The sequence below is a fragment of the Pteropus vampyrus genome, unplaced genomic scaffold (assembly GCF_000151845.1).
Source record: "Pteropus vampyrus isolate Shadow unplaced genomic scaffold, Pvam_2.0 Scaffold87, whole genome shotgun sequence".
Taxonomy (NCBI): Eukaryota; Metazoa; Chordata; class Mammalia; order Chiroptera; family Pteropodidae; genus Pteropus; species Pteropus vampyrus.
The window spans coordinates 698,239-721,512 of record NW_011888868.1 but is presented as its reverse complement, the minus strand read 5'-3'; the positions used below and the strand labels follow the sequence as shown (position 1 = coordinate 721,512).

The 23,274-nt window shown below is 38.0% G+C and overlaps 1 protein-coding gene across 7 annotated transcripts in view; it reads left to right on the top strand.

Annotated features, from left to right (window-relative positions):
* CLASP1 (cytoplasmic linker associated protein 1) overlaps positions 1 to 23,274 on the top strand; it is a 246,389-nt gene that overhangs the window by 75,224 nt on the left and 147,891 nt on the right. For all 7 annotated transcript variants that reach the window (XM_011363638.2, XM_011363642.2, XM_011363639.2 and 4 more), the window contains 5 exons: positions 64 to 167; positions 1,118 to 1,209; positions 3,202 to 3,277; positions 10,039 to 10,136; positions 22,295 to 22,362. In XM_011363638.2, the coding sequence (XP_011361940.1) occupies positions 64 to 167; positions 1,118 to 1,209; positions 3,202 to 3,277; positions 10,039 to 10,136; positions 22,295 to 22,362 (438 nt within the window). The remainder of the gene's footprint in view (positions 1 to 63; positions 168 to 1,117; positions 1,210 to 3,201; positions 3,278 to 10,038; positions 10,137 to 22,294; positions 22,363 to 23,274) is intronic.

Here is a 23,274-nt window from a genome sequence, read left to right as displayed (position 1 = left end):
AGTTGGTGACTGACTACCTCTCAAATAGGTGTTCATTTGATCGGTTTGTGTTTTGATTTCCAGTGCTGCCAAGTTTAATAGACAGACTGGGAGATGCTAAAGACTCTGTGAGGGAGCAAGACCAGACTCTGCTGCTAAAGATCATGGAACAAGCTGCTAATCCCCAGGTAGGGCAAGGGAGTCATTCTGTGGCCAGCTGGTGTGCATGCACTCCCCTACATCAGTGGGTTACTCTATATGAAAAGATTTTTTTTTTTAAGCTGATGTATTTCAGATGAAAATTTTCATAGCCTTTAATCTGTGCCCCTCTCCCATATTTAAATAAATAATGAATAGCAAAGAGTATACTTTGAACAAATTAGTGGACATAATATGGATATTGAATGCTTTGGTTTAATCTGTTAGACTCTTGAGCTCACTTTTTAACTGATTCTCTGTTTCTTTGCCTGGGGAGTCAAGAAACCTGGCTGGAGCCTTAATCCCTGTCTGCTAGTGAGCTGGGATTGCTGGGACAGATGGACAGAGGGATGCAGGGTCCCAGGGTCCAACTATCCATTGCTGGGGGAGTAAAGGGATACATTATCAGAAAAAGCCTCCCTAAGGAAGCGGATAGGCTTAGGGGAGCATGATCAGGGCTGATTGACGTCGGTGGTTGCTCCCAGAGTGGGGGAGATCGATTGGAACAGGCCTGAGGGAACTTTTCTGAGATGATGGACATGTTCCATCATCTAGACTGGCCTTAAAACATGAGCAGGATAGGGCGGGGTCAGCATTTCTAGGCCAGGAGAGCAGTATAAGTATGTGATCTTTGGGAAGTCACCCAACCTCTTTTGGCTTCACTTTCCTCACCCATAAAATGAGAACAGCTATACCTTTTTTCAAGGTCATTGGGGAAATTAAATGCAATTATATAAAGGAATATGTTTTGAAAAACATTTAACTTGATCTACAATTATAAATCACGATTTTTCAATAAGTTATTGAGATGACAAAATGGGTTGGTGGTGGCTGGGACTAATTTGGCACCTGTTGAGAGGTCCCTCTTCTTTTGGCCCCGTGTTAAACAAAGACTGCAGAGGTCTCCTCCTCTTTTTCACCTGTCCTTTGTCATCTGCAGTACGTGTGGGACCGGATGCTGGGAGGATTCAAGCACAAGAATTTCCGGACTCGGGAGGGCACATGTGTCTGCCTTGTTGCCACACTCAATGCGTAAGTCTGGGTGGGCCCTAAGTGTTTCCTTGGCTGTGCTCTTTTTATTTCTAACTTTTTATTTTGAAATAACTATAGATTTCAGGAAGGTGCAGAGAAATTTACTGGGAAGTGCGGTGCGGTATACCCTTCCTCCCCTTTCCCCCATTGTTAACATCTTGCATAGCTATCTATAGTGAAATGACAATACCAGGGAATCAATATCGATACAATCCACAGAGCTTATTCAGATTCCTTCAGTCACACACACACACGTGTGCGTGTGTGTGTGTGTGTGTGTGTGTGTGTGTGTGTGTGCAGTTCTGCACCATCATGTCATGTGTAGCTCCATGTAGCTTCCATCACTGTTAAGGTACAGACTTGTGCATCACCTGGGTTCCCTCACGCTGCCCCTTTATAGCTAATCCCTAACATCTGGCAACCACTAATCTGTTCTTCATCTCTATGATTTTGTTAGTTCAAGATGTTATATAAATGGAATCATACAGAATGTAACTCTTTGAGATTGGCTTTTTTCACTTCACATACTTCCCTTGAGGTTGCATATATGTTGTTGCCTAAATGATAATTTGTTTCTTATTGCTGAGTAGAATTCCATGGTATAGATGTACCACAGTTTGTTTAACCATTGACCTGTTGAAGGACATTTGTATAATTTCCAGTTTTTGGCTATTACAAATAAAGCTGCTATGAACACTTGCGTAAGTTTCCATATCAACATCAGCTTTCATTTCTCTTGGTGCAATCGCTCAAGAGTGCAATCGCTGTTCATTTGATAAGTTTGTTTTTAATTTTAAAAGAGACTGCCAAACTATTTTCCAGAGGTGACTGTACCATTTTACATTCCCACCAGTAATGTATGAATGATTCAGTTTCTTTAAATCCGTGCTCTCATTAACTATTTTCACTGTTTTTTATGTTAGCCATTTTGATGTGTATGTAGTAATATCTCATTGAGGTTTTAATTTGTATTTCCTTAATGCCTGTTCATGTTGAACGTTTTTCATGTGCTTATCTGTGGGAGAGGCTTTTTTAAAATCAAAAATTGCAAATCTCTTTTTCCGATTATGAGGTTAATACTATATACGTTTAGAACATTTACACAAAGAAAATAATTACCTGTAATTCTACTACCTTCAGATAATTACTATTAACTGTGATGCATTTTATTTCAGCCTGTAAAGTTATATTGTTTTAAAAAATAAGTTGGGATGATAATATTTGCATCACCACGTAATTTTTTCCCTTCTAATGTGTTAGCCTTTTTAGTGCCATTAAATTTGGCTAAATGTATCTAAGCTTTTAACAAATGTTTCTAGCCTTTGATCACAGTTGTGTCACATTGTAAGAATTTATCCTGAGGAAGCAGTAAGATTACTAGAGAGAGTCGTATTCATAAAAGATATTTGCGGCAGCCTTCATGATGGTGAAAAGTTGTAAATAATTTAAATGTTCTCTAGCAGTGGAGTGTTTAGTTGGATTCACCAGCAGCCATTTTATTGCAGTTTTTTCATTCAGCAGTTATTAACTGAATGTCACTTGTATCAGAGAGCTGTGTACAGATGGAGAATTGAGTGAGGACCTTCAAGGGACTTCCGGTTTAGTTGAGTGTACTGAGTTGGGCAAAATAGGAACCATTACATGTTAATAGTAATGCAGAAACAGCCATATGTAAGCCAAGCAAGACTGAGAAAGATGAGGCTCTGGCATGGCCTTAAAGGTTTGGGGCCAGATCGGAGAGAGCCCTGAATGCCAGGGAGAAGACATGTTAGTGGGAGGCACTAATGGTTTGGAATTCTGTGCAAAAGGGCCAACATGGTGCATTTATTTTGTAACTAAATGGGAAAGAGATGGGGAAGACGGGAAGGGGAGAGCCTGGGTGTGAGGTGGTGATCGGGCCCTGGGCATGGGGAGGAAGAGGTGAATATGGGCAGAGTAGCTTCTTGTCTTTGTTCTCACCAACAGTAAAATGAACACTTCTTTTATTTTCAGCTCTGGAGCACATACTTTAACACTAAGCAAGATTGTGCCACATATATGTAATTTACTTGGAGATCCAAACAGCCAGGTGAGTGTATTTAAGTAAGAAAGAATAAACATTGGTTATAGACAGTTCTAAGATGCATTTTGCTGTTCTGTGTATGCCTGATAGGTGGGTGGGACTTTATTTATCTTCATAGAACTCTCATTTTTGTTTCAGGTAATTAAGGTCAATGCTCATTAGCATTTATAAGATATCATCGGTAAATGTGGTAGGCACTCTGCCCTCTACAAGAGGCTCTCAGACCAGCCTCCCAGATAATATCACTCTGCACCATCTCTGCCGCCAAAAGCGGGGAGGCTTAGGGGAGCATGATCAGAGCTGATCGACATCAGTGGTTGCCCCTGGGGTGGGGGGAGAGCTATTGGAAAGGGCCAGAGGGACCTTTTCTGAGATGACGGACATATTCTGTACTTTAGTTTGGGTGTTGGCTATCCTGGGGCACACACCTGTAGAAACTCCTTAAACCCTTTAAGAACTATGGATATTATTTTATGTAAATTTTCCCTAAATTAAGAAAAAGAAAAAAAGAAACCAAAGCAGACTTCCTTAGCATAAAAGGTGGGAGAACCCGACCAGGCAGTTTACGAAGCTTTCCCAGTCTGGCTCCCGAAGTGCCAGTTCTCTCACCTAGTTCAATTCTCTATATCGCTGAGTCATTTGTATTAGGTTGGCTCATACAGACTAATAAGAAAAACACTTCATTAGATAAAGGGGCTGAAAATAGGAACAAGAATTTACCAAAAAAATATATGTATAGTAAACAGGGATCTCATTTTAAATCTTGATTGATGATTGTTAAAGTGCCCTCCAGAGGGGCCGGGTCATGCTCTCGTGCTTTCACCAGCTCATAGGTTCCTCTCCTAGGACGCTTCCCATTGTCTTATCCTTTCTTCTTCATCTTCGCCCTTAATCCCAGTTGCATTTTCTCACCTTCTCTCTGTTGCTCTGTTATTCTGCTTTCTTTCTGTCCCTAACCTCTCCTCCTGCCTGCTCACTGCCCCTGTCTATTTTCTTGGTCTCCCTTGCTTACACCTACATTTTTTCTTTGCACTCACTCTCTTACCCAGCTTTCATTGAAAATAAACGATATCGAAAATATAATTTCTAGGTATTTTTATTTACTGAATGCTACTTTATATTCAACATTAATTTAAAAATAAACTATTTAAAAATGATTCTGAATTACCAACTGAATTATTCTGTCCTGCGAGTTTAGCTCCATTTTTGTTTTCTGAGGAGAAAAGCCCATTATAGAGGTCACACCTTGAGGACATTGCTGCTGGTACCCTTGAGTGGAGTGGAAAAGCCAGCCTGGCTGGTTGCAATTATTTCTTCCTAATTCATTTGCTTACATTGGCCACATAGGTGATGTGAATATTCATACTGGTCCTATGGGTGATGCAGGAGCATTGGGGGTAAAATGAGGCTGGTGCTCCTTGGGCAGCTGTCAACAATCTAGTAGACAGATATGCAGCCAGAACATTCCATACTAAGCGTGCTGAAGGTAATCCACGTATTCACACCTGCCTTAGGAGAGTTTTGTCTGCACATGTGTGTACAAATGCACAGGCACACAGATTCTGCATCTCCCAGAACCCCTGTTGCCAGGAAACTTTCCCATCTGCTTCTCTGATACTGATCCAGTTAACCATTCCTCCTTCTGGAGTACATATGTATGTTGCTTGTGCTCTTGCCTTTATTTTAACTTTTTCGCAAGCCTTTCTTGCTAGTCTCTGACCCTTGAGTGTCAGGAATATAACTTGCCCCTCATTATTGTCCCAGGACTGCTAGTCCTTCTAGTGGTTTTAGGATTGAATAGACACCCAAAAGTTATTAGAATGAGTTTCTCTTCTTAGCTATTTAACGTCTCAGACCAGAAAGGACAGTTGTGTCTTGCGAGTCCTATCATTGCACTCCAGTGCCTGACATTGTAGTCAGCCTTCAGCTCTAGTGTGGAGAGTTTACCCATGTCTCTCAGGTGGCCACTGACATGGAATCTGAACTCTGGACACTCCTGCCTTAGAGGACGTGAGTTCATTTGAATATTGGCCTGAATGCAGAGTGACTAAGAGCTGGGGAAGTCCCTAAGAAGCTTCTCAGAGTGGCCCACAGATAGATCTATGGAACCTGTAGTCAGGTGCTTTTGGCTACAAGTAATTGAAAATCCAACTTAAAATTGCTAGAGCAGGGGAGAAAATGTATTATCCCACATAAAGAGGAAGGGGGTGCTCCAGGGTTCGTTAGTGGCACAGTGATTTCCCTAGAGACTTAGAGTCTCAGTGGCCGCCTCAGTTCTTGGGCATTGCCCTCTGTAGCTCTGCTTGCCGGCATAGCACAGTGACAGCCCAGCTGTATGAATGTCATGCCCGTTAGATGAAAGCTGGGTGCTTCCTTTGTTCCTCCCCTATTTTTAATTTTTCCATATTTAAGGGTTCAAACTTACATAGAAGTAGTGAAAATGACATCATGCATCTCCATGTGTCTATTATTGAGCTTCGGCAACTAATATGACAAGGCTAGTTTAGTTTTATCTATTTTTGAGATCTCCTCCATCCATATTTTGAAGCAAATCATAGACACCATTTCATTTAATTCTTAAATATTCTAAAAGATAAGGACCCTTTTTTTCCCTTCAGAACCATAGCCTTGACACTTATCCCTCCGTCAAGAATGAATAATTCTCTCGTATCATCAAATACCCAGTCAGTGTTCCTAAATGTCTCATGTTTTTTAGTTTTCTCCATTTCTCTTTCCAAGAGGAAAGAAATGTTTTCTTGAAGCTTTCCTGAAGCTTTCTCTCTGTTTCATTTTTGAGAATTACATTCCATGGCTCTGTTACCCAGCGACTGGGAAGGGACTAGGGTTATGTGCTGGCCTTACACTAGGGAACCATAACTGTACTTCCTGAGTAGAGAATGAGGTTTCCTTCCTTGAGGTGAGAATTGTAGAACAAGGCATGTGTTTGTTGACAAGAGGGATAGGGCAGTGGCTGTAGCAAAGGCAGCCTGTGGTCTAAGACATCATATACAATAGAAAGTCCTTATTCTAGATAAGGAGCTTGATACATTGTCAGAGCCTAAAAACATCTTAAAATGTCTGCGAACTGTTGATCTCCATGCTCTTCGCTGCTGGACCTGGACTCTGGGCTGTGTTGACAGTGCTCACAGCTGGGGAGAAGGAAAGCCTATGGTGAGAGCTTGACTGATGCCTGAAAGGTGGGATTAGGGGTAGGATTGCAGGCCCCAGTCTGCAGTGCTGTGCAGATGAGGCCCTAGCTGAATCTAGGAAAGTCTGTGACATCTGCTCTTCAAGGCAGTTTGGCTGTGGGGCTGTGCTGCTGTGCTGCTGTTCTCAGGACAGGTTAGGTTTGGCTTCTGTCAGTTTATAGGTTCCCTCCGTCCCCCTGGAAGTGAAGCCCTCCCTTGAGTTTTAGGTTTTGTGGGGAAGCCCTTATTTTGACACCCACACTGGACTGCAGTGTGCTCAAGTGAGAAGGATGTGGGTTCTGCATTCAGAGAGATGGAAGGCCAGCTCCCTATGCTGCCATTTATCTGCCGTGGGCAGGCTGCTAGCCTCTCTAGCCTCCATGTCCTCCTCTGTGTCACAGTCCACAGTGGCCCTGTGAGGAAGGTCATAGATTTGAAGAAGTCACATTTCCTAAAGCATTTAGCTTTGCCCTGGCAGGTAGTGCTTAACATGTGGGGTTCTTGTCTTTTGTAGTCTTAATGGCCTGAAATGTTGGGGTTCCTTTGTGGTGAGTTCGAGGGAGAGGCAGAGGCAGCAGGACCCGTGGGGCTGTGTGTAGAAGTGAACACTACTATATTGTCCCTTCAGCCTGAACTGAGTGCTTTTACTGAAACTTCACTTCTCAGTTGGAGAAGAGCACTTTGTAGTACCAAAGAAAATCTGTTCTCTTGTATTTCTTGAATCAGAGTTGTTTTACACCCTGAAATGCCATCTAACCCTGTAGCTTTTTTAGCCTGAAGAATGATTATTTAAAGGTTAAGGATGTTGATTTAAAAGATGTAGATAATCCTAGTTCCACCTACCATCGCGTTGAGTGCTTTACACACACAACCTAGAGGTCACAAACTTATGGCCTAAAAGCTAATTTCAGCCTACAGATTGATGTGTGTGGAAGTACGTGTATCTGCACAATGTTTTAATTTTTCATTGAGTTTGGGTGATTTTTATGCTGGAGATTGAAATTTCTGACTTCTCTCAAAAGATTAGAAGATGTGGTAGAGCTGTACTTACATTCCTCTGTGACTGAGTGATGACAGTCTGTTTTCCTGAGCCTCCACATTCCCTCTTCTGTCTCTGCCAGCAGGGTCCCATGCCAGTGCCAGTTGTCATTGTACACCCACCCTTCTCCACTTAACTATCATGTTCCCTGCCTGGGCTGTATATGCACTTGAGTTTGGCACCTGGTAGGCACTCAAACATTTGTTGAATGAATTCATTATTTCTTTTAGTATTCAAAATATCCTTCAACTTAACAGAGGATGAAATCAAGACCGAAAGAGTTTAAATATTTTGTCCGAGGTTATGCTGCTCCTGAAATGGCTGAGTAGGTACTAAGGTCTCCCTCTCTGGTATTAAGGCTAGTAGTTTTTCCACTAAATCTCTTAAACTCCATATGGCCCGGAATTTCTAAGTGGTGGATAAGATATTGATTGCTCTTTAAGGTAATCACCCAGTGTGATTGGCTCTGAGCAGATGTCATCACTAGAAATTAAGCAAAGGTAGTGCACTTATTACTGATATTCAAAACACAGCGGCACTGACTAGTTTTGTAATATATGCATGTTTCCATATAAAAATGTTTTCTAACATCAGAAATTATTTTTTCTTTTCCAAAACAAACTGATAACCCATGTTAGTCAGTTTGGGCTGCCGTAGACCAAGTGGTTTAAATAGCAGAAATTAATTTCTCACAGTTCTGGAGGCTGGAACTCTGAGATCAGGGTGCCAGCATGGCCAGTCTGGTTCTGATGAAGGCTCCCTTCCTGGCTGACAGATGCCGCCATCTCGCTTTGTGCTCACAGGACCTCTTTGTGGGTTTGTAGAGAACTCTTTGTGAGCTCTTTGGTGTCTTTTCTTATGAAGACAACAATTCTGTTGTATCAGAGTCCCACTCTTATGACCTCATTTAACCTTAATTACCTTTTAATGGGCCCTGTCTCTGAATCCAGTCACACTAAGGGTTAGAGCTTCTACATAGGAGTTTTAGGGGGCACCATTCAGTCCATAGCATAAGGTTTTTGGTAAGAAGATAATATGGCCTAGGGTTTGCCTTTTGCCACCACAAGGAGGAAGAATTACCTGTCCTATAACACTGTTAAATTAAAAGGTAGCCTGCAATACTCAAATTGTAAATTACTGTATCCCTACTTCTTCCCTCTGTTCTTTATTCTCTACTACTTGGATTTCATTGCTTGAGCCCAAATCTAAAATCATGTTGTTCCTTTGTCTTTACCTACTTAATTAAATACGTATCTCTCCTCCTCTACACCTTCCATAGGCTTGCCTTGGTTACATTTTATATTAAAGAAAGTTTTTCCTCCCACCTTTTTATTTGCAAAATGTTAAAACTGTTGAAAAATTGAAAGAGTAGTATAGCGAACACCCATATTTACCAGTTAACATTTTGTTACATTTGTTTTATATCTCTACGTATGTGTGTACATATGCACATACACAGAAATGCACTTTTGTTCCTGAACCATTTGAAAATATCTTACAGATATGATCGTTTTACTCCTAGATGCTTCAGTGTATATCTCCTAATAACAAGGATATTTTCCTATATAACCACATGTTATTTTCACATTCAAGAAATTTAACATTGATACAATGATAATGTTTGATTTACAGTTCATATTTAAACTTTCCCAAGTTTTTTTCTTTTTTTTTTTTAAGTCTGTTTTGTCTCTTGAGCCTTATTTATTGCTGCTTGCTTAGTTCATATCTGTGTTTGGCTGGGCTGCTTACTGGCTCCTCCTAAAGCATATGCTGTCATGTCTGCTTTTGTGCCTTTGCACAGGGCATGCCTTGTTTGGAACCTGTCTCGTTCCATCTTTACCTGATAAAATGTGGTCCTTCTAATAAGCACATTTTAAGTGCTTTCTTTCTCTTCCATGAAATATTTCTTGGTATCCTTTGGAGTTCTTGTTTCCTCCCCTAAAACGTACGAGCTCTTTGTACTCTTGTATAATGTTTGTTACATCCTGTCCTGTGTTAAATGTAGAATTTAAGGACTTTTTCCCATTTCCTTTTTAGGACAATGAGTTGCCTTTTTTTTTCTTTTTTTTTTTTTTTTTACTTCTCATTTTTAATATGTTTATGAGCTTCTTGAATATTGGGCTCTGTAGCCTGTACTACCCATTTTTGTTTCTCACTAACTGTTTGACCCAAATCCAGAATACTTTATATGGGTTTTATTTTTAGTATAATTAATTTATTTGTAGTGTTTCTAATTTGGAAAGCTGCCCTGAAAATTCTAGTTTCCTGACATCATCTTAAAGAATGAAAAAAATTAAGGAATAATGAACTTGAACATGTATATAAGGATGGAACCCAAGAGTTTTCTACTCTTTGGAATTGGACTCAGAGTTAAAACTGTTAAACGTGGCTTTATCTAGTCAATTGTCTGGATGGGATTGTATTCAGTCATATTGGTAAATTGGTGATAAACTTGGGGTGGTGTATAGCCTGTTGTGTCCCAGCAAGAAGTGCTGTGGAATGACACAGAGCAGCTGTAAGATCTCTTCTTTTACATCTAGGTTCGAGATGCAGCAATAAACAGCTTAGTGGAAATTTACAGACATGTAGGAGAACGTGTGAGGGCAGATCTCAGTAAAAAAGGATTGCCACAGTCCCGGTGAGTTCAGACTATTTCTTTTATTCTGTTCTTTTCACCCTGCTCTTTCTTAGTTAACATCTTGGTTTGTACTACTTATTTTGTTGTGGTAATTTTATTCAAAGAATATACGGTTAGCAGATTGGTGGTGGGAGATCTTGTCCAGATCATGTGTCAGGGGTCCCCTCCCATTCTACTTCCTCAAAAGTAAGACTCTCTCACCTGGACATCTGGCCAGGTCTCATGTCATGTGCTCATTTTAGAAGCATATTTAAAATTGATTGAACCAAAATTCAGCATTCTTTTGGTTCATATATCTTATGTATACATAACACCTAATATAGTAGATACTTAGAATATATTTGAATTAATGAAGCCTTTCTAGAATGAGTTTGGATAGAAATATATAAGTAACAATTCTGGACAACATCTTTGAAATGGTAATTTTCTGTTCAGCCACGTCAGCCTCACTGTAGAAATCAATGCAAGGGGATCAGCATCTTATCAGATCCAAGACAACTTGAGTATACATATGGTATACATATAAAATTCTTATAGTCAGAATTTTAAAAATCATGAAGAATTGGATATCTATAATTTGAAATATGTTGCAGAGACCTTACTCCAAATGAATTCTAAACCCTTTGCCCCACCTCATTCCTTTAAAGGAGAAAGTACTGTGAAAACCCTGGGAAGTTAGACATTGACTGGACTCACAGTGCAGCTTGTCAGAGCCTGTCATTGTGGCCATGTGTACAGTAGAGTCCCAGAGACATGAAGGGACTTTGAGAGATCATGCAACTAGTAAGAGGCAGAGCTATTTTGAAGCCTTGTTTTCTGCCTCACCTTTTAATTTTCTTTATCTTGTTTCACAAAATAGTTTATGGAACATCTAGATTTGGGATGGAATATTGAAATATATTGGAGTCACATGTCTTGATGTCTCTCAGTTGGATATGACAGAAGTGGGCCTCTCACTCTAAGGTGGGGGTTCCACGGGCATTTGAGTGGGGCTATACTTCTTTGTTGTTGAGAGTCATATCTGACCCCAGTAATGTTCTCACCATGGCTCCTGTGCTATGTACAAGACAGTGAGGTGAGAATAAAACTTTTCATGTGTTTTATAAGAGATAATCTATGAGAATAGAATTTTTTTTTTTTTTTTTTGATGTGTTTTATCAACCTTGGCCTTCTAGTCTTTGAATGTATGGTGAGAACACTTAGGAGAGATGAACTTAAAGACAAAAATAGTAAATAGTGTCTTGGGGAAAATCCGAGGCTCGAATGAATGGGGAGAGCAGAGTCTAGAAGGAGAGAGCTGTTTTATGATGACATCACTATCATTGTTGAGAAAACAGACCTTGAGCAGAAGAACTCTTTCCTGCTCCCATGATGGCCTCACCATGCCGTGCAGCTTGTGGGGCCTTTAGGCCATGAACCGACCATCTTACACAGGGGATTCTCGTGTAACATTCAAAGATTGCTATAGTGAGCTCATAGATCCGGGCAATGACATGGTGAAATTGAAATCTAGAGAGGTGAGTGCAGAAAAGTTAACAGAGCAGGCCTGAGACTGCTGTTTCTAGAAACGCCTGCTTGCAAAGTTGGCCCTGGGCTGGTGTCTGGACATTTGGATTGGGGAAGGTTCTCAATGTTCCCAAAGAGTGAAATGAGAGTGGTTCACTGCACAGGTGTCACGCTGAGCACCTGCTTTCCTTCTGGGAGTCTAGCATTTTGGTAAGTGCTGAGCAGAGGCTGTCTGTGTGACTAGCCCCAATAAAAACCAGGTACTGAGACTCTAAGGAGTAGACAGCATTCCTCATATTGTCACAACACACTGCTGGAGTAGACAGCATTCCTCATATTGTCACAACACACTGCTGGAGGACTTACCCATGCCTGTGTGACTCACCAGTGGAGATTTTAGGAAGCTTGTGCTGGGTTCCTCCGGACTTCACGCCATGCGGCTTTTCTCTTTGCTGAGTTTTCTTTGTGTCTTTTTACTATAACAATCATAGCTGTGAGTATGACTACATGCTGAGTCTTGTGAGTTGTCCTAGTGAATTGTTAAATGTAGGGGTGGTCTAGGGGATCCTCAGTATACAGAGTAATTTAGGTAAGGCCCCAGAGGCAGCTAATGCCAGAGCTGGGACTGGAACCTTCTCCACCAGACTCCCAGTCATGTGTTTCATGTGTTTTTTCTACTGTTATTATAAAGGTGCGGATGAGCTTGGGCTTCTGTGAATAGTAATGGGGGTTTCTGCTATCTCATGTTGTGTAAAATCCTTCCAAACAATTCTGAACCAAATGGAGAAGGTAGTCCTAGTGAAACGGACCCACATGCCTCACAGCCATTATTGTAAAACTCTGGCATACACAGTGCTTGGAGAACTAGACTGATAGTTCTTTAAAAACTTTGTTCTAGTGGAAGAAGCTGAAACTTCAAGTTTCTTTGTATTACAAGACAGTTACCTAAGATCTAGCCCTGTGAGGGTCAGAAGCTCTTGCTGCCACCTTTATTTTGTTGGAGATGTGTCCAAATGAACAAGACTTTTAAAGAATCCTGCCACTGTTTGGGTAATTCAGTAGCTGCTCTATGTGGCTCTGAGTGGCTGGCTGGATACTTGAATATTCTAGACCTTTGTTACGTCATTATGTTTCTTGTTATTATGTGAACACAGCAGATTTTCCAACTTAACAGGATTCCATAGGACAAATAAAATATCATAGACTTTGCTTATTACTTTTCTAAAACTTGGATTTAGGTGATATTATTAAGGCATTATTTTTCATCATATTATTTCTTAGAGATGATTCGTCTCAAACATAGCACTCACTCAATGAACTAAGAAATAATACGATGAAAAATAATGCCTTAATAGTATCACCTAAATGACTTTAATAAGACTAATTTCATTTCACAGTTGGGAAAGAGTCTTGTACCATCATCAGCTTCACTTTTGGTCCATATATTAAGTTATTATTTAAGTCTTGTCATCTGGTGGCTAAAATCATATTGAGCCAGATAGTAAGTAGAGATATTCAACAGGGTCTTCTTCATGTTAGAAGGTCTCTTCACTCACCTGGATCTGAGCATAGTTAAGCTGTGAACCTCAGTCAGTATAGTATTTGGCCATTTTTACATTGCATGCACATGATATATATAGAAAATAAGTATACAATTTATAGCAATTTATTGTAAGATGCCATATAGTTAGGTGCACGATATTGGTGAGACATACTTGACTACAGAATAGAATTGACCACCTGTACCCACTGTGGCTTACTTTCATAAACAAGGGCTTTCAGCATGCTCTGGCATTCACTGTCCTTCCATTGTATAGTCCAGAAAGTATTTTTAATCAACGTGGTGTATTTTAGTTTTCAAAGGTATGGACAAAAGACAGGTCGCTGGTGTTAAATTTTTTTCTGGTTGGTACCAGAAAAATGAAGGTAATTTGATTTATAAATAGACCTGATGCATGTCATCTGATGCATTGTCACTATGTGATAAACTTACCTTGTGAACCTGCAGTTTTGAATCACTCTCATAATTGTTTTGCTATTTCAACCTATTTAAAATTTTATTAATGTTCACTTGACATTACTTAATGATTGTATTATTAAGGGAAAAATGGAAAGTTTTTTTACTTTTAATTTGGTTGCTACTTTAGTGTTATAGAGAGAGCCCAAAGAAAGAACAGGATGAGACATGTGCTCTGTGATATCTGTTTTCATTTTTAAATTTTGTTTTCTGTCAGAGTCATTTATATAGAGAGAGTTGGCTGAATTTATAAGATACATTGAAAAAAGGCAGTTCCTTATCCCTTCTGCTATTTTCCCTCAGAAGCAAACACTGTCAACTGTTTTTATTGATTCTTTTGTACCTACTGCTATAAATACTGTGCATCTGTTGCTCGCTCTTAGTATTTTGTCACTATAAGAATTTGACTTTACATTATGAAGGGTGAATTTCAGCTATCTTTCCTCCTAAGCTCTTTCATATACACTTGTCATGTCCTCATCCACCAAATACAGTCAGGCTTTAATTTTGATTAGGACATTTAGTTTATATTGCGATTATGTATACTATTCACAGCCCACTATTTATTTTAGTGAACTATGGTTACTTTGCCTCCCCACTACCCCAGAACCTTTTGTTTTCCCTGATTTAGTAATTTTCAATTTACTTTCATTTGCAGAGTTGTCTACATACTTATCATGTACTAGTACTGTCTACATACTGACAGTTTGAAAATCTCCTTCAGTCTGTTCCAGTCTGACTGGCTGCCCTCACTGCCTCATGCTTACTTTATCATTCTGACATCTCTCTTTATCATTGATGATCCTGGGGCTTCACTTCTTTTTTCTCCGCAGGTGTCTCCTGTTTTTTGGAGACCATATCTTTTCTTTCTTGGTTTTCTCTCTCATTTTAGTTATACATATCCTCTGATAGCTTTCTGAGAAAAAGATGTAGAGAAGGAGACTTTTTGTAATATCTTTTTTTTTTTTTGCCTGAGAATATCTCAGTTTTATTGTGACATTGATAGTTTGTCAAGGTTCCAAAATCTAGACTGGAGTAATTTTCATCTAGAATATTAAAACTAATGCCCATTGTGTAACAGCTTTTAGTGTTTCTACTGAGAAGTCCAAAGTCGTTCTGTTTCTTCATCCTATATAGATAAATTTGATTCTCTATCTCCAGTGTATGTCTGAAATTTCATGATGATGGGTTTTATGTGAGATTGTTTTCATTGTGTTGTGTACCTGGGAGCCTTTTAATCTGGAACATCATGTTATTTGGATCTGGACAAGTTTCTTTAAAAATATAACTGTATTTGTAAATAATTATATTATGACCATTTGGACTAGTTTTCTGACTTTTCTCTCTCATTTATAGCTTCACAATTTTGCTGTCTTCTGTGAGATTTTCTCAAATTTATCTTCCAACCATTATATTGGGTATTCTATTAAAAATTTTTTTGTTTTAATTTCTAAGATCTCTCTTCACTGTTCCATTTTTATAACATTCTATTTTTTAAATTTTTTTAATGAAAGCTTTAAAACTGAAATATTTACTATACTGTAATTTTCATATTTTCATAATTAGCCATAAATCTTTCAAAGTGAATAATTCAGTGGTTTTCAGTATATTCACAAAGTTGTGTAGCCATCACTTCTATCTGGTTTTAGGACAAGTCTCAGCACCCCAAAAAGAAATCTCATATCTATTAGTGGTAACTCTTTGTCCCTTCCGTCTCTCCAGCTCCTACAAACAACTAGTCTGCTTTTTAATTCTATGGATTTGTCTTTTTTCGGACATTTTGTGCAAATAAAATCACACAAAATGTAGCCTTTGTTGACTGCTTTCTTTAACTTACCATAATGTTTTCAAGATTTAGTCATATTGCAGAATTAGTTATTTTTTATTGCTGAATGAAATTCCATTGTATGTATATTCCACATTGTGTTTATCCATTCTTCTGTTGACAGACACTTGTGTTACTTCCACTTTTTGGCTATTGTGAATAACACTGCTGTGAGAATGGGTGAACAAATATTTGCTCTCTTTCCTGCTTTCAGTTCTTCTGGGCATATACCCAGAAATGGAATTGCTGGATCATATAGTCATTCCATGTTAAATTTTTTGAGGAATTGCTATACTGTTCTCTATAGCTGCTGCACCATTTTGCATTCCTGCCAGCAGTGTGCATCCATGCCAACAGTTGCTATTGTTTTGTTTTGTTTTGTATTGTTTTGATAATAGCCATCCTACTGGATATCTTGTTATGGTTTTGAACTTTATAGACTTTTTATGGGACCTTTGTCAAAAATCTGTTGATTATTAATGTAAGGTTTTTTTTTCCCTGTAATCTCAATTCTATTTCATTGATCTATATTCCTGTCCTACTAGTACCACACTGTCTTGATTAATGTAGCTTTGTAGTAAATTTTGAAATCCAAGTTCTTTTCAAGATTGTTTTGGCTATTGTGGGTGCCTTGTGTATCTGTATCCATTTTAGAGTGAACTTATCAATTTCTACATAAAAGGGCAGCTGGGATTTTGGTAGGAACTGAATCTGTAATGAATTTGGAAAATACTGCCATGTAACAGCATCTTCCAATCCATGAACATGGGACTGTCTTTCCATTTTTTAAAGTCTAATTACTTTCAACAATTGCTGGTCGTGTACTTTTGTTAAATTTATTCCTCTGCATTTTATTCTTTTGATGCTATTTGTAATCAGAATTTTTTTCTTAATTTCAGATGGTTTATTACTAACATCTAGAGTTGCAGGATTTAAAAACTGGATCTTGAATCCTACAACCTTGCTGAACTCCCTAGTTCTGAGAGTTTTGCTCTGAACTTCTTGGGATTTTTATATATAAATAGGTCATATGTCAGTAGAAATAGTTTATGTCTTCCTTTCTCATCTGCATCCCTTATTCCTCTTTTTTTTTTTTTTTTTTTAAAAACCTAAAAGCCCTGGCTAGAACTTCTAGTATAATGTTGAATAGAAGCGGTGAAAAGGGACAACATTGTCCTGTTCTGGATCTTACTTAGGAGGCAAGCTTTAAACCTTTCACCATTAATTATGATGTTAGCTGTAGGTATTTTTGTATATGACTTTATGAGGTTGAAGAAGTTCTATTCCTAGTTTGTTGAGTGTTTTTATTATGAGAGGATGTTACATTTTGTCAAATACTTTTTCTGCATCTATTGAGATGATTATGTTACTACTGTTTTATTCTATTGATATGTTGTATTAAATCAATTAATTTTTAGATATTAAACCAACTTTGCATTCTTGGGATAAATCCCACTTCATCATGGTGTATAATTCTTTTTATACGCTTTAGAATCCATAGGAAATAATGGCCTGTACTTTTATTGTGATGTCTTTTTCTTATTTTGGTTTTATTGTAGTACTAGCCTTGTAGAATGGGTTGGAAAGTGTTCTCTCTTCTATATATAAAGTATGTGTGTGTATACACAAACACATACTCACATACTTTAATTTTTAGAGCAGTTCTAGATTTATAGGAAAACTGACTGGGAAGTACAGAGAGTTCCGTTATTCCTTTCCTCCTCTACCCACAGTTTCCCCTGTTCTCATTGATATTTTAAAAGAGTTTGTGAAGGATTGGCACTAATTCTTCTTTAAACATTTATTGGAATTCACCAAATGTGAAGCCATCTGGGCCTTTGCTCTGGAGATGTTTTCATTCTCTTGTTTATAGGTCTTTTTAGATTTTGTTTCGAGTCAGTTTTGGTAGTTCGTGTCTAAGAATTTTATCTAAGTTTTCTAAGTTTTGACATACAGTTGTTCAGTGTTCTTGTAAACCTTTATATTTTTGTAAAGACGGTAATGTATCTTTTTTCATCTTTCAATTAAAGTAATTTGAGTCGTCTCTTCTGGTCATTTTTGTTAATGGTTTGTGAAATTTATTGATTTTTTCAAAAGAACTAACTTTTGGTTTGTTGATTTTCTCTAATGTTTTTCTGTTTCCTATTTTATGTATTTCTGCTCCAATCTATTTTCTTTCTTTCTTTTGCTTGGTTTGATTTGCTTTTGCTCCGCCTTGAAGGTTAGGTTATTGATTGGAGATATTCTGTTTTAAGTAGGCATTTATGCCTATACATTTTTCTGTAAGTACTACTTTAGTAGCATCCCGTAAGTTTTGGTGTATTGTGTGTTTATTTTTCATTAATCTCAAAGTATTTCTAATTTTTCTTTTGTTTTCATCTTTCAGCCATTTGCTATTGAGTGTTTTATTAAATTCTTATATATTATTTATGATTTTCCCATTTCTATTTGTTACTGGTTTCTAATTTTATCCTATTCATAGTCCATGTAGAACATATCATAATTTCTATGTTCTGTGGTTTTCAGTCCTTTGAAATTTATTAAGGCTTGTTTTGTGGCCTATCATGTGGTTTGTCCTGGAGAAGGTTCCATGTGCACTTGAGATGAATCTGTATTCTGCTGTCCATTATTGAAATGTGCAATATCGAAGTCTCCAGTGAATACTGCTGAATTATCTGTTTCTATCTTCAATTCTGTCACTTTTTGTTTCATACAGTTTGAGGGTCAGTTCTTAAGTGCATATAATTGTTATGTCTTCCTGATACATTGACCCTTTTATCAATGTAAAATGTCCCTTTTAGTCCCCAGTAGCAATTTATGTCTTAAAATCTATATTTGATAATAGTATAGCCACTCTAGGTCTCTTTTAAGCACTATTTGCATGGAATATCTTTTTCCATCCTTTTACTTTTAACCTGTGTCTTTGTATCTAAAGTGAGCCACTTGTAGATAGAATATAGTTGGGTCTTGTTTGTTTATTCAGTCTGACAATTTTTGCTTTTTCATTGGTTTGTTTTTATTTAATGTAGTACTTATAACATAATTTTTTGTTGAAACTGATCATTTTAAGTAATACCTTATGGCAACTTTGGAAATCACATTCTTTCCTTCCTCTCCCAGGTTTGTTGTTGGTGTTTATTGTTTTCGTTGCTCATTTCTTATTTCGTGACTTTCTTGAACTAATTCTTAAAGTCTGTATTTTTTTTTTGTTGTGATAGATACTGAAATCTCTGGTTAGCTTAGTGTCCAGCTAATGATTGGACAGAGATGTCCTTAAATGCTGCAACCAATAAATCTCCCAACTTTTGCTGAAGGGCTATCTGTGTGTATTGGGGCATGCTTTCAGTTTTCTGGCAGGCAGGCTATGCATCTCTACCTTCCCCTTACTGCCTGCTTGTACAGAGCCCCAAAGTTAGCCAGAGGTGAGACAGTGCCCTCTTGGGTCTTTCCTGGGGTGTGTGCACCACCTTGCACATATGAGTGGCCTTCCAGTTTCCCAGGAATGTGTCAGAGCTTTTCATAGTTCTTGTGAACATCTTACTCTCCAGGTTTTTCTTGTAAGCCTTTTGGTCAGTTTCTTTGTCCCAGTTGTTACTTCTTTCTCAGGCAGCTGTCACGTTAGACAGTTGCCCCAGATTCTTTTTGCTCATGGCTTCCGTGTAAGGAGTCTTGCACTGAGCATGCTCTGAATTAGGTCAAATAAAGACAAACCTTATGAATGGGGGTTTTGCGATATGCCAGACAGGTCAAATAATAACAGTTCTCTGGGAATGGGGACTTTCACTGAACTGCAGACTGTTCAACGCTTTCCAGGGGCTGTGGGGCTGCTGGTTTTCAGACTGCTGTAATTGTGAGGCCGTTGGTTTTCAGCTGGTGGACTGGAGATGGAAATAGAGGGCAGGAAAACAAAGGAAAATGCCATTCTGACTAAGATTCAGCTGTTTTTCTTGAAGAACGCCCCTCGGATTATTGTAAGCCTTTGTTTAATTTGAGGATTTTGAAAAACTTGATTTTGCCAATGTTTTCTTTGTGTTTTTTGGAGGAGCAGATGTTCAGAGTTCCTTATTCTGCCATTTTTGAAGGGTTCTTCCTGTTTGATTTTGTGATTTGCAGTATTTTCTGTTACTTTGGGAATATTAGTGATATATTTAAAAACTTTTTATAGTCTCTTCTTTCCTCTAAGTTGGGATTTTTGGGTATGTGTTTATTCATGTTGGTCTCTTTTATGTTAGAAGCTTTGCTTATCAATCTTAGAAATTTTGGTTGTCTGCTCATATTAAAGAGTAGTAGACTAATAAACCAATGAGAAGCTCTATGTACAAGTGGAGCTTGTCGATGGAAAGATTACTGGTTTTCGCTTCTGGGAAATTATCTTAAATTTATAAAATATTCTAGGAAGGAATAATTAGTTTGAAATCTTATAGTAAAATAAATGATAATTAGATTGAAGAGTTGAATATAAAATTCAGAAAAACCAGGGGGAAATGGTATTGGTTATTCGTCAAGCTAATAAATAAATTTATTTTAAATTTGAGATCGAGAGATTAAAATTAAAAAAATGAAAACAATTGGTGACTTCAGAGGGTAATCATTAGTTATGTATTCAGTGTCTTTCAACATATAAAACTCATCATTTTAGACTTGTGCAAATTGATAGGTCCCAAGAGAGGCATTTTCTATTATTGTGTAGCAGACAAAAGCCATTCATTCCTAAGGAATGTTTTGTTGGTGTTAGAATGTCAAGTAATTGATCTCTTGAGGTAGCAATCTTGATAGGAGCCATTGTATATGCATTATTGAGCAGAGAATGAGACATCTAATGAGACAGAAGTGTGAAAGTAGAGGGAAAGGCACGCCTGAATAAGGGATTCTGAATTAAGGTGCAGGTGCCAATAACCAATCTTTTTAGCGTTCTCATACCTAGCTGTTTGGGTGCCAGTTTTGGGTAATCTGGCTGCAGTGAGTAGACGTTACCATAGATTGAGAATCTACAGATTCCTCCACAGTTGCCATTGATAATGGTGAATACTCTCCCGGGCATGGAAGAAATGATTTCCCCCTCCAAGTAATTTCAGGAACAACCAGGTTAGACATATACCTTGTCCCTAACCTGCAAATTTGCAGGCATGCTCATGTCAGAAGGTATAGTTGTGACACAATAAAGTGGTAATTTAGGGCCTCGGCAACCTGTCTGGTGATGTTATTTATGGGCTTATTAAGCCATTGGAGATCTTTGTTACTTATAAAAGGGAGGGTGATGGAAACATCATCAGAAATTGATTCTAAGCCATTTTTCCAGTTCTTTAATAACCACTGGATTTGAAAGTGAGTGATAGTTTTACTTATATCTGGTCCTGAAATGACAAATAGATTTTTAATTCTGTGCCAGCTTTGATTAATTAGTAGCAGCTGCCTGGAGAAGCTTGGAGAAGTCTTCTGAGGCTATATCTGACTTAGATGGAAAGATGGGTTGAAAGTTATTGATATCTACCATAGAATGGGAAGTGAGAGAGGCAGTGTATCAGGTTAGTTCATCCCTTTCATTTTTACATCTATTTACTGATGTGTATTTTTGGCTCCCCTGTTACTTAGAATGTAACATTTTAAGTAGAATAGAATGAAGTAGAAATGGAAGCTCTAGAAAGTAGAAACTTTACACATTTGACATTTAGCTAGCTCAGTGCTAGGTTCAGTGAATGAACTAATGAATGAATTGATATCAGAATGTGTGAAATATTTAATTTTCCATAGTGAGAATGGGGGACAGGATTAGATAGATAACAGCTCTTTTACACAATGAGGTAACTTTCCTGCATGACATAGTGCTTGGTGTGTAGATAATACTAAAAGAACATAGTTCCCATTCCTACTCCAAGGAGCTTCCATTCTGGTTGGGAAGAAAAGACAAACGTGATTGAAATGATTAATTTGTCTGACAGGATGGTTGTAAGTGCCAAAACTTAGTTTGGTCCCTGAAATGGGTGGCTTAGGTTTGAATGCATAGTACATTATCTTGGAATCCTGACGTTTACACTCATTCATATGTACCCGTTTTGCTTGGGAAAGATTCTTTTTCCTTGACTTTATCCCCCATCCCAACCTCAATTTTTCTCTCATTTTTGGTGTCACTAGGATGGGATATTTTGACTGGTTAAGGAGTTTTGCTTCAATTTAAATGTCAAGGTAAAAATGATCCATTAATAGAAAATAAATGTCATGTTGATTTTTTTTAAGCTGAAGATTATCTGGTCACAGTGTTTGCTTCTAGAGAAATTATAGCATTTTTGAATTAAGCATGAGTCAGAGAAAAGCCTTTGTATTGTATTATACCATTTTGAAAATTTTTATCCTAAGTAATCAACAGTCTGCGCTTAAATAGCAATAGGAGAAATATATGCTTTTCATCATGTATATACATTTTTGTGTAGAGCAGTCAGTCAGTTTAATGTCTGAGAGCATGGACTCTGGATTCTTGCTCTCAGGGCTTGTATCTCCACCCTGTGTCACCTTATGTAAGCTGTGGGGGTCATCTGTAAAATGGGGATAATAATAATCCCATATAAGGCTGTTATAAGGGTTAAACATGCTCTTTCAGTTAGAGCCCTTAAGTCAGTGCTTGGCCTGTAGTTAAGTGCTCAGTTATTGTTGACTGTTGATGTTGTTAGAAATATACTTACTATTTTTGTTATTAAGTGGGTTTGAATCATTGATTTTTTTTCTTGGAGTATGACTCAACTTCACATTAGTGTTTTAATATAACTGACTATAAACAGTGATGGTTAATAGTTTATATATACATTTTTTATACAGATTGAATGTAATTTTTACAAAATTTGATGAAGTCCAGAAATCTGGAAACATGATACAATCTGCAAATGGTGAGTAGAAAAAGCATTCTGTTTTTGCTTTTTAAATTTGGTCATTATTGTTTTTGCTATTTCTGAAAGGCATAAACTTGACATCAACTTGATATCTTAATAAGGGTTTCTAAGTCTGAAGACTTAACCTCCATTTATGCACTTTCCCATGCCAGAAACTACTTGTTTAGAGTTGTCTTTGACTTTCTTTCATAGCCTAAACTGAGTCCATCAGCTAATCCTGTTGGCTTTACTTTTAGAAATACATCTAGCATCCTGTTTATTCTCACTGTGACTGCTGCTCTTCTCCGAGTGCAGGCTGTCATTGTATTTTACCTGTGCTCTCGTGGTAGCCTTCTAACCAATATCCTTGCTTTTATTCATTTCCAACACCTAAAGACTGTTTTTCACAGAGCAATCAGAGTAATTCTTTTAGAATGTAACTCAAGTGGTATTAATTCCCTGTTCAGAATCCTCCAGAGTTTTCCCATCACAGAGACTACAATTCTGTGATTCACCATTGCCCACCAGGCCCTGCATGACCCGATAGTGACCACCATTCTGATGATGTCATATCGTTCTTCCCGAAAGTTCTCTTGGCTCCAGTTCCATTGGCTTCCTTGCTAATTTTGAACATTCTAAGCTTCTTCTACTTCAGGGTTTCTGTGCTTATGATTCCTTCTGCTTGAAACATTCATCCCCTATGTGTCCTCATGGCTGTCTTCCTCATTCCATCTAGATCTTGGCTGCTGTATAACTTCTGTACCAAGGCCATCCAGAATAGCACATCTAGTTTTCTAAGGGAACTCTCTGTGCCCTCATCCTGCTTGTTTTACTTTTTTAGTGCACATCACTACAAAATATTTTTTGTTTATTCATGAGGGCAAGAACTTTGTTTTATTCCCTTCTTTATCCTAAGTGCCTCAAAAAAGT